This window comes from Centroberyx affinis, unplaced genomic scaffold (genome assembly GCF_046629955.1).
Source record: "Centroberyx affinis isolate AG114_WGS23_722 - 3 ecotype Tasmania unplaced genomic scaffold, CSIRO-AGI_Caff_v1 ptg002167l_1, whole genome shotgun sequence".
Classification (NCBI taxonomy): Eukaryota; Metazoa; Chordata; class Actinopteri; order Beryciformes; family Berycidae; genus Centroberyx; species Centroberyx affinis.
Genome location: NW_027280480.1, coordinates 552960 through 565009, shown reverse-complemented (window position 1 = coordinate 565009; position 12050 = coordinate 552960). Strand labels below are relative to the sequence as shown.

Genomic DNA, 12050 nt, shown 5'->3' with positions numbered 1-12050 from the left:
TATTTTGTACCCTGCGGTGTTGTATTATACAGAGTCTTACCCCTCACCCCGTTTTTCATGAGAGCAAATTTTAATAATGGCCTGTTGATACCAAGCAGAGTGCAGATGGTTAATTTGTGCTATTGGCCAGAAGTGTGAATTTACTATTTACACTCTAAACTGTTTCTGTCCCTATGTTTTCCAGGTGTGAAGGTTGGTGAGGCCATTATACCACCCGCCAAGATGGTGGCCCTGTCACTGAAAATTTGTGTCCGCCAGTGCAACGTGGTGAAGACCATGCAGTTTGAACCATCCACGCCTGTGTATGATGCTTGCAGAATCATCAGAGAAAGGGTCCCAGAGGCCCAGACCGGACAAGGTACCAGATGACCAGATGAATGGCAAAGCTGCTTTGCATGATGGGAACATTTAGGCAGCTACATTTGCATGCTCTGTCTCTCTTTGTGTTTCAGCCTCAGATTATGGGCTGTTCCTGTCTGATGATGATCCCAGGAAAGGAATCTGGCTAGAGTCGGGTCGAACCTTGGATTACTACATGCTGCGAAATGGGGTAAGATTAATTCATATAATCTATGGACAACTTTCAGTGTCACTTATTGTCACTCCTTACTCACTTATATTGACAGAGGTTTTGAGGGGGATCTGAGATATTCATGCCTCCCTGCTTACAGTATGTTGAGGATGATCAGTAGTGTTGTTGGTGTCACCATGCTCCCTCTCTCGTTTCTCAGGATGTCTTGGAGTACAAGAAGAAACAGAGGCCGCAAAAGATCAAAATGCTGGATGGTGCAGTTAAAACCATCATGGTGGACGACTCAAAAACGGTCGGGGAGCTGCTTGTAACCATATGCAGTCGAATAGGTTAGTGATATACTCCCCGCTACAGCGGATATGAATCTTGTCAACCCATCGCCCAGGCTTGAATTATTCATCCTCTATCTTATTTTTAGTCCGAGGCATATCCAGTATCCACTACATATGGAGGTAAAAGGTTCCCTTATGTTGCTGTGTTATTACATAAGTTCATGTTAGAACAGAAAGGCGTTTGTTAAGTACTTTGGAGCATTTATGTACGCTTGATAAAGTCCTAATCACTTTTTGTTTAAAGCACGATGGGCATGATTTATCAAGCTTGTTCCTGCTAAATGATGGAGTGTTCTTGTGAAGGCCCAGACAGTGCCATCCTCGCCTGTCTCACTGGTGTTGCCTAAGCCGTGTATTTCAATTATACTGTGCCACAATCAAGCTCAATTGGGTGAGGAGAAGAGGGACGTGTGTCTGGCAGATCTCTTTATTGGCCACTGTTTGTTTAGAATAGGTCTTTCTGCTTGGTTTCTTCTCCTCCTCAGCTCCCATTTTAGTTTGCTGGCTCTGCACCAGCTTTCCTTGATAGGTGTTTCAAGGCAGAGAGAGAATGAAAAAGATAAAGAGAGCGCAAGAGAGCAGGAGAGAGAGTGTCTCCATCATGGCACAATTTATCATGCTGGTCCTAAGCGTCTCTCCTCCCCCTTTTCAGGAATCACCAACTATGAGGAGTACTCCCTCATTCAGGAGACGACGGAGGACAAGAAGGAGGATGGGATGGGGACGCTGAAGAAAGACAGAACCCTGCTGCAGCGAGACGAGAGGAAGATGGAAAAGCTGAAAGCCAAACTCCACACAGATGATGACTGTGAGTTTGAGAGCGGGCTTCCCAAAGCCGCAAGAAGTGTCGTCGATATCTTGATAGCTGTACACCCTTCCTATTTTTACATGAATGAATCAGACTCAACGCCATCATCTGAACATGTGCTTTATCACTCAAGTCTAATTTATAGCATGGACATATCAAAGTTTAATGAAATTAACACTGTTATCTTTTGCCCAGAGGACACCGATTAAATTTTGAAACGTGCGAATATATAAATCACCCTCCAGCTTTGGCTGAAAACTAGCTTTCTTCTCAGCAGAAAATAATGCGAATGACAGTCTTCATGCCCCGTCAAGACGTTCACTTGCCTGTGATTAATTTGGTAGATTGTCTGTCTAAGTCTATCTGTCTGCCTGTCTGCCTTTTCTAACTGCCTGATTAATTTCGCCATCAGTATCCTCTTCTAGTAAAATCTTTATCAAGTGAGTGTCAATTTATTTCAGTACGTATGGTAACATAGTATGTATATTGATCTGATAGTGAACTGGCTGGACCACAGCAGGACATTCAGAGAGCAAGGAGTGGAGGAGAGTGAGACTCTACTGCTCAGGCGCAAGTTCTTCTATTCGGACCAGAACGTAGACTCACGGGACCCTGTCCAGCTGAACCTGCTCTATGTTCAGGTAAGGCTATTCATCACATGCATATGCACGGACACACACACATGCACTCATGTACACCTGTGTGCATGCAGACTTAAATATTTCCTCTTGCACATTCAGACGATCAAGCTTCCTGATAATTATCCCTCATAGATCAATACTGTATGATGACTTGTCTGTATTAGCCACAGTATACTGGCTTCAGTCCAGCTAGATTTAGCTCTGGTATGGTGCAACTTGGATTGCATCTTCTCGCAAATATTTGTTTTGTGAAGTGAGTGCTTTTTTATATTATTTGTATTGCATTTTTGCTTTATTGGATATCACAGAAAAGCATAGGAGAGAGAAGATGACATGCAACACAAATCTAGAGCTGGACCTGATCTCCTTATGCTGGGAGAGCACTCCATAGCCCACCATGACAAAATTGTTCCAGTGAGGCTAATGATTGAAATATTGAAATACATTTAACAAAAGAAACAGGAGACATTCTAATTAGACTCAATAACCATACGTCCTCTATATTGTAGCTTGCAGCCAGCTTTTGTCCAGGTCTGGACAGATTGTGAAAGGTGGTTGGCTCAGATGCGGTCCAGACAGGTTTGACTTGGTTCTGAAGAGCCAGCCAGGCGGCGGCACAGCTAAACCCTGGCATGTGAAGGCAAAGCTTCAGTCTTAGATGTTTAGTTCCTATGTGATTCCCTTCACCACAGTATTCCACTCCCCTTCATCCAGCTGGCCTTGCAAGCTCACAGCCTTCTACACAGGTATCAGCACCACTACAGCTGCTTGTATTGCCCAAGGTGGGGCTCTAGCTCCTAGATGTCCAGGCTATTTTAATGTGGCTTTTTCAGTTAGCAAAGTATGATCTGAGGCTGGGCACGTCTGGGTGAGGCTGCCTGTGTTTGCTGCTCTGCTTTTGCTGGTGTGTTTTGTGCAGCTTAGTTTTTCTCTCTCTCTCCCTCTAACTCTCTCTCTCTTTCTCTCTCTCTCTCTCGCTCTCCCTCTCTCTCTCTCTCTCCCTCTCTCTCTCTGTGAGTGTGTGTGTGGTTGGCAGCGCTGGTTCTACCAACATTGTAAACCAAGGGAGAGCTGCTGGCACCGGGGGCTCCCCTGGGGGGTCAGCTGAGTCGGCACCACACTAGTCAGGCTTTGCTCACTGCACACCTCACTGCATTCACATTAGCCCCTCCAGCCTTGAGGTGGGGAGGAGAGCTCCCCACTGACACCTGGACTCACAGAGCAGGGTGTGGAGTACCTGCACACACACACACACACTCTGTCAGATAGAGAGAGAGAGCAAGAGAGAGAGCAGAAGAATGGACTGAAGCACATGCACACACAAATGAATGCAACACATATTGTTCCAAAAAACACACGAATCATGTTGCATGCACTCCCACACGAAAATAAAAAAAGCTCTTACGTTGTGAGGAAAAAGCAGCACATATGTGTAGTCATTCATATTTGACTCCCTTCATCTTTCAAGCCCAGCTGCACTGGGAGTTCCTGAATATGTCTATAACAGACATCCACCCATAGATGACTCTGCTCTCCTCCCCTCTATCTGTCTATTCCTCTTTATACCGCTCTCTCTCTTGCCCTCATTTTCATTCCCGCCTGTCTTCACTCCTTCCTCGATCTCATACACACTCTGACATAATCGCTCACGTCCCCACCCCTCTTACCCCAGCACATATTATAGTACAGTGCATATCATGCTCTCCTCACAACACAGACTCATATTTCCTTTCACAATAACAACCCCACCCCCGCCCCCGCCTCCTTTTTTCTTCTCCGTTGCCCTTCCCCATCCATCTCTCCCTCTCTCTCTCTCCCTCTCTCTCTCTCTCTCTCATGCTCAGATTGTTACACAGGCAGATCACAGAGCCTCTTCACATGGCAGTGGCTCTAATTTGTCACTGTGTTAAAAAGGGCAGACAGAGCCAGAAGAGAGATGCCTTTCTTAGGCTGGATGGAACATACCCCAGGCTTCACATTCGCCCCCTGACTTATCTCACTGCGAGGCATGGCACGGACACACTCTCTCCTTTCACCCTCTTTTCTTTTCTTTTCTTTTCTTTTTTTCTTTTCTTTTCTTTTCTTTTCTTTTCTTTTCTTTTCTTTCTTTTCTTTCACCAACCCCAACCCCATAACCCCTCAGAAACTCAGTTAGTAGGTTAGTTCAGATTGTACTGATTATGATGTTATTGCTGGCATTTCTTTGGGAGAGCATCCTAGCGATGAGCTCAAATGTTTATTAATGATGTGAAGCTTCCATGATTTCAACCCCGCCCACACACACACACATAGTGGAAGCTCTGCCAGCAACAGACTAATCTCTTTTACTACACAGCCACTCCCTTTCTGTCATGTATCTATGCTAAGAACAGGATAAACCTCCACAGCAAGAGCATTGCCCTGTGCGTGGTGCTCATGTGCTTTTGCTTTTGCTTTTGCTTTTGCCCACTTTTCTTGATTATGTGTATTTAATAAATACACATATGTACTAAGAGACAGAATAGTCCAAAGCAAGACCAAGTGAGTCTTGAAAAATATATATACATATATAACCCAAAGTTCATCATTCAGTATAGAGGATCCAGATCCAGTAGTAAGTACTATTATTCCCTTTTGTCCTGTCAATAGTTTTGTAAGAGGTCAATAGTTTGCAATCTTTTTTGCTTTATAGGAAACATTTTTTTGCTTTATAGGAAAATTTACATTAGAGAGCAACAGGAAAAATGGGAGATGCCATGTGAAAAAGGTCCATGGTTGGCTTTGAAGCCAGGACATTGCTGGTATAGTTTGAGCTGTAGCCAACTGAGCCACCAGGACGCTCCTCTCCATGTTTTCATGCTGGCATATTTACACATTGCTTCCAGAATAAGCTTGTGTGTTGTGCAGGTCGTGAGGATCTTTATTATTCATTTGCTCATTGATTTATTAGCGAGCCTGTTGATCGAACACATCGTGCATTTAGTTGCTTTCGTGTATCCCTATGTCAGCATTTGTTTTTATGGCCGTATTATACTCTGAGTTCTGCTGGGGCATGGTGGACTGGTCGACCTCAGCATTGTAGCCTTAGGCTGTATGTGTCACCGCTTCTGATGTCTTGTGGTTCACTTCCACTTGTGCAGCTCCATTAGAATGTCCTAGAATCAGCGCCTGTATCACTTGCCATGTCCACTATGAGAGATTCAGGGTCTTGCCTCGCTTTCTTCTCTATGGGCAAGAATGGTAAAATGATACTCTAGCCAGTCATCTTCCACACAGAAACAACGGGTTGGCCAAATGGACACATGTACCTGCAGGACTTCTCATTATTCAGAGGTTTGCTTATTGATTTGAAATGATCCAGTCACTGCTGAATTCAGTTTCACCAATGCCCTTCATTTAGATATCATTGAAAGCAACTCCAGGAATAGTAATGCAAGACTGAATAATGTAGCTAAACAAAGCAATGTGGAAATTCAGGATGAAGACTGGTCCCTAGCTGTTCTCTTTCTCTCTGTGTACGGGGAGAAAATGGTGAACGTCACACCAACCTCCATCGCAGTTTGAAACCTTTTCTGAATAAATGAGGTCCACCGGTAAATTCAGCATACACCAAGCAGCACTTATTTCAAAATTTAAACTTTCATAAATAGTTTGCCTGTTATTCCTACCATCTTATTCCAACAAAATGCACTACGGGGTGGCAGTGCGCGGCGTGCATCAAGAGAAAGAGAGTGAATGGTATGTGTCAGGGCCAACTTTAGAGTGTCTTCTTGTGTTGAGTAAGAGCTTATATACTCCACTGTGAATTAGACTGGGGATAGGGCTTGATTGCCAGTGGAGGAGATTGTTGTCCTCATAACAGCAGTAAGCTGCAGTTTAGTTTGCTGTTGATGTAATGGGACATAAGAATGAGATGAGTTGGGCCTGTGCACTGATATGCTAATGCTAAAAGCTCTGATGGAGCCTTTCTCACTGTCAGCTAGCCTCTCAGCTTCGGGAGCCATTAATCTTGCAGCAGTGAACTAGGGAGGGGGGGGGGGAGAGAGAGAGAGAGAGAGAGAGAGAGAGAGAGCTGACTGCCCCCTGGAGAAAACAGCATATACTGACAACCATTTGAAAGATGTCAACAAAGGCTTCTTCCCTCTCCAGCTTCCTAAATGGTAAAGTTAATGTAGACAGCTTGCTGGAGTGTGGAGTTGACTGAGAAGGCATTGAAATATAAGCAAGTTTCAGCTGCACCAAACAGACATTGCCGTATTATTATGCTTCACAAAAAATCATTCAGCCATTAGATTTCTTAATGATATTTTTAGGACTATTCCGTAATACAGATAGGATATTGTGAGAAACTGATGTGTTTGTATGATGTCTTTTCCTTTTTAATAACACATAATGGGCTGTGATGACAAATTGTTGACGTTGTTACATTTGAAAGCCTGGAGAATGGCTTTTATTGTCACAAACAAATCTTATTTGGCTCCCCTGTGTGAATGAATCTAAGTTATGTATTTGTGTGATGTTCCTGTTCTGGAAATACACTTACTTATTCACTTAGTACTAGACACCCTCTCTGAAGCTACAGTCAAAGCACAAAATGAAGTGCTCATTATGGAGCTCTGTTGGGTGAAATCCTGGATAATTCTCTTTCCTTTGTATTTCTATGATTTTTCCTGGATCTGCGTGTGAGAGCGCGTGTGTGTGTGTGTGTGTGTGTGTCTTTCACTTACTCCCCCCCTCTCCTTTCATCCGTCTGCCTCTCCTCTAGGCCAGGGATGATATACTGAACGGCTCCCACCCTGTCTCCTTTGATAAAGCCTGTGAGTTCGCTGGGATCCAGGCTCAGATCCAGTTCGGACCCCATGTGGAACACAAACACAAGCCTGGATTCCTGGAGTAAGCTTCCCTTATCAGAGAGATGCATTAACACCAACATGAACCTCATTCGTCAAACACTCCGCACAGTGCGTGTTGTGCTTTTCACATGTTCAGTTCACAGCCATCCATATACAGCGGTTATCTCCTTGTACTTCGGTACAGGCCATTCCTTCAGGGATTTCCTCTGCTGGAATGCTCAGGGGTGATGTCAGCTGTTACAACTGCTGTCTGATATGTAGGCACCAGGGCAAGAATGACCTCATATGTGGAAGTATGTTAATAGAAAAGGAAATGCCTGTAGCGCAAAAGAGTAACCATGTAAAAATGTTATTTATCTCCATAGCCTGAAGGAGTTCCTACCTAAAGAGTACATCAAGCAGAGAGGGTCCGAGAAGAAAATATTCCAAGTATGTACATTATTATAGCGCTGTTTGGTAGAATGTCATGTATATATTATGTTTGCCCGAGGAGAATATATTAATTGCTTCTGTGTTTGGGCATGAATTGACAAAATACATTATGTAGATCACAGTGTCTAAGGCATATTAATGGGTGTAATGTTAATGAGATCTCACTGTTGTTCTCTGCCTAGGATCATAAGAATTGTGGCGAGATGACAGAGATCGAGGCAAAAGTGAAGTATGTGAAACTTGCCAGATCCCTCCAGACCTACGGAGTGTCCTTCTTCCTGGTGAAGGTAAGGTCCAACACCACTCCCGATGACTTGATTAGGGGGGGTTGAGCAACACAGAGCAATCAGGAATCAAGAATAAGGTGAATAATCTGGCGCTAATTAATACATTTGGTAGCCCAGTAAATGGGGAAATTAGTGGAAAAGATGCAAAATGTTCAAAACAAAAAACAGAAACCATGGCTAAAATAAGCACATGCTTCCCAGTCTGATTTGTCAAGTGAGCAAGTGACAATTCTCCATGTTAGTTCACTGATGCAACGGCCACCCTTCATCTCTCTGCACTGAAGATGAACTTGGCATTCATATTGACCTCTCATCTAAACAAATCCGTCATACACACTCGACACACATAGCACACTAGACAATATGCATACATTTCTTTCAAAAGCGATTTCTGTAATTAATTATTACTGAGCAATATCAATTTAATGAGTAATCTCGTTACAGCTAACAGACACATAAATGCTCCAGTACTAATGAGTGGCAGCTGTTGTCATTAGAAAGCCGTTGTGATATACACCGTCAAACACGGATGGAAACATGTCAGAAACTCCAAAAGATTTATATTTCCATTACAATAACAAACCAGCAGATTCACAGTGGAAGGCAGTAGCTCTGCACAATGCTTTGAAATGCTTGTGACGATGGCAATTCTGCACTGGTTTGGTGAACGGAGCGGTGGAATGGGAGTGCAGCGTGCGAACATGATGAAGTCGCACCAGCAGGTATTGTAAGAGCTCTTTGGCAACAGCCCATTTGCTCCTGTAGGAAAAAGAGGAATAGTGCTGTTGTCTGCTATGGTCTTAATGGACTATAAATGGAATGTTTGGCCCAGTAGTTAAAGCAGACTGCAAGGTCAAGATTCTCTTTGTGTGTGTGTGTGTGTGTGTGTGTGTGTGTTTGTGTGTGTGAGAGAGAAAGAGAGTGCGCGTGTGAGTCCACATTTGCAAGCGCTGTCTGTGTGCGATGTGGAAATGTAGTGATGGAGATTTCAAGAAACTGTTAAATAATTCACTCCGGCTGCACTCTTCTCTCGCTGCTAGCAGAGGCAAAAAGCACAGACTCATCTTTGTTGAAGCACAGTTTGAGAGTTTGTTGTAACCTTCCATTTGTCATCTGTCAGTCTTTAATCACCACAGGTTCCTAGGACAAGCTCTCTTTTGCTGTAAACTTCACAGATATGGAAGTAAATAAGTCCGCGTGTGTGTGTGTGTGTGTGTGTGTGTGTGTGTGTGTGTGTGTGTGTGTGTGTGTGTGTGTGTGCAGCCGTGCATGCAGGTCTGTGTGTGTGATGCCCGGTTCAGGCCAATAACAGACTTCTGACATTGATCCACCCTTCTGTTGTGAATTCCTGCACCAGCAGATGTTCCCAAACCTTAACCGAGGTTAAATGATGTATGATACGATCTCATTCTTTGCCACGCACTTCAGATTAGAAAATCGAACTTCCTGCTTGAATACAACCCGGATAACTATGATGCTGAAGTAGCATAACCAAAGACAATGGAGGTTTTGAATAAATCTCTATACATAGCTATCGTGATTACAGGGATAATGTTATCTGTCCTTGTGTTTAAGAGCATTGAACTGTTGAAGTTGTTCTACTTCGCGGCTTTTGTTCCATTCTCAGAGCTCTACATTTTGACCCAGAGATGAAAACAATAGCCCGGAGACATGAAAGGTATTTTGAACTCCCCCGTCTCCACAAACCGCTAATTTCTGTGTCGTCCTCTGCACCCCTGGAGGAAAGCCAAGTGTAGGCTCAAGCTCTGAAGTGAGCTGTAATAGATTTTCAGTGGGCAGAGAGGAGAGGGCACTGGAGCCAGGCGGGCAGAGAGATGGTGGAAGCGCCATGCTGGTGCGCTGACAGTGACTAAAGCCTGGGGAGACCCTACTCAATAGAGCAGCAGTTAAACAAGGCTGAACTCTGCAGGGTCACTTCGCTTCTGCCCCTTTCCTCCTCCTATTGGGGCTTCGAGCCACAGACACAGCGTGCGTGTTAGAGCAGCACCAGCGGAATCGCACAGCAATTTTGCGTTCATGCCTTGAATGAATCATCTGTGTAGGTGTTTGACACCTACAGAAATGTTGTCTGATGTTTTCCTATCCGACAGGAAAAGATGAAGAGCAAAAATAAGCTGGTCCCCCGGCTGCTGGGGATAACCAAAGAGTCGGTGATGCGAGTGGATGAGAAGACGAAGGATGTGGTGCAGGAGTGGCCCCTGACCACAGTCAAGAGATGGGCTGCCTCCCCCAAGAGCTTCACCCTGGTACTGTCCCTTTCTCTCCAACAAGTCCCCAGCCTCACTTAGGGAGTCAGACTCATAATCTTATGTGTTTGTACTGTACACAGTCAGGTTTACACAACTCTACGTCAGGTATCTATTCTTTCCCAGATTTTCATTTTCCCTCACAAACAGCATCCTGAAGATTGTTTAGACCTCAAACTACAATATTGAATGTTTTCTGCATGCTAGTCGGCTATTTCATCCGAGTTTACAATAGATGCCAGGGGAAGAATATGGAGAATTTGGATGTTTTATTCATCTGAAGGCTTTTTCAATTTTGTATATCGGCTGTTGTCAACAGCGCTCTCTTTTTTCTCCCTATATTGTCTTATTAAGCCAGACTGCTCTCGACTGGAAAGCAGGACTCCATTTAAAGATTGATACAATATGCAAATTAAAGAAAAAATACTTGAAGGTATATTTGCCAACATTGATTTGCACTGAAATATTTCACCCGTCTCTCCATAGAATGCTTTGAAGTGAGTAGTTTCCGATTCTGAAAACGAGAACATCTCATTTTTAATCAGCTCTTTGAAGAAGTTGGATGCGGTGTGGAAGCCAGTCAATTTTTTCTTTTCATTAATAGTATGAATGATGAAGGTGTTGCCAGGACAGTTTATGCAAAGCTTCACCCTCAGTAAGGCATTTTTATATTTCATCTGTGAAAAGACTGTAAAGCTCTTGTTAGGACGTAAAAGGAGAATGTTGGAATACTGAGAGTTTAAGGACACTTGGTTTGCCCTAAATCTCCGCTCTGTCTTCAATGCACTCTAAAGGATTTTGGAGAGTACCAGGAGAGTTACTACTCCGTTCAGACTACAGAAGGAGAACAGATCTCCCAGCTTATTGCTGGATACATCGACATCATACTCAAAAAGGCAAGTAATTATGAATCAAACGTAACAACTTGGTGAATTACTAGAGTGCAGAATACGATCCCTAGCATACTTTGTTCACTGTGATTTCTGTTGTTCATCTTCTCTACAGAAGCAGAGTAAAGATCGTTTTGGCCTCGAGGGAGATGAGGAATCCACCATGCTGGAGGAATCGGTCTCCCCTAAGAAGTGAGGAGGGTTCATGTGCTAACTACTGCAGGGTCTTTGCACTGCTAAGTACAGGAGTATGCTGACCAGTCAGATTCAGGCAGCACAGCCTAGTTATTCCTCATGTGAATTTAAACCTCACAGTTTAATTGTGCATATAATTACATTTCTGCATGCCCAGCATAGTACCCCCAAGAGGAGTAATGTTAGAATTAAACACACAAACAGCGTTTTGAATTTTGAAATAACACGGACACCAGTCTCTATATACCAGAATAGAAATTGTTCTTTCCTGTGCAATTTTTGTTTCAAACCTAAATACAAAAACTGCCTCAGGGTAAAGCTACTACATTATCATATTAATTCACAAAGGAAAGCTAGATTGTTTGGAATACGCGAGTTAAGATATCATCTCGTTGGAAGCTGTTTTCTTCAGTAATTGTCATCTCCCAGTTGGTTGCCGTCTCTCCTGATTCTGCTTTGTAGCTAAGGCAATGAAGGTAATGCAGATGGACCAGCACTCTGTCACACAGAGCTTGGAGACGTGTTGATATTGGAAATCCGCACGGCTCCTAGTGAACCCACTCTATGACAGAATGGGGCATGATATTCCTGCTGCTTATGGGCCAATTGACTCATGTTGTGGTTCTCAGCACAAAAACATAATTGCTGCCTCTCAAAACAAGCTATAATTAACCAATAGAGTCGGCAGCATCTGTTGAGCAGGGCAAGAAAATAGACATTTTTCTGTGCAATATTTTTTTAGTTGTTATTATCTAAATGAGTAAAAGTTAGATTTTAATAGCTAAAGATCCACTCACAAGTAACGGAAAAGCAACTACTGAACTATAAACTCTG

At 43.5% G+C, this 12050-nt stretch overlaps 1 protein-coding gene across 1 annotated transcript in view; it reads left to right on the top strand.

Moving 5' to 3' along the window:
- The first annotated feature begins 222 nt into the window (after positions 1-222).
- The window catches only part of tln2b (talin 2b), a 47778-nt gene continuing 35950 nt past the window's right edge, over positions 223-12050 (top strand). The window contains exons 1-11 of the mRNA XM_071532138.1: positions 223-358; positions 453-550; positions 732-861; positions 1517-1672; positions 2171-2313; positions 7058-7185; positions 7511-7574; positions 7760-7864; positions 9976-10131; positions 10926-11027; positions 11137-11213. Coding sequence (XP_071388239.1) covers positions 223-358; positions 453-550; positions 732-861; positions 1517-1672; positions 2171-2313; positions 7058-7185; positions 7511-7574; positions 7760-7864; positions 9976-10131; positions 10926-11027; positions 11137-11213 — 1295 coding nt within the window. The remainder of the gene's footprint in view (positions 359-452; positions 551-731; positions 862-1516; positions 1673-2170; positions 2314-7057; positions 7186-7510; positions 7575-7759; positions 7865-9975; positions 10132-10925; positions 11028-11136; positions 11214-12050) is intronic.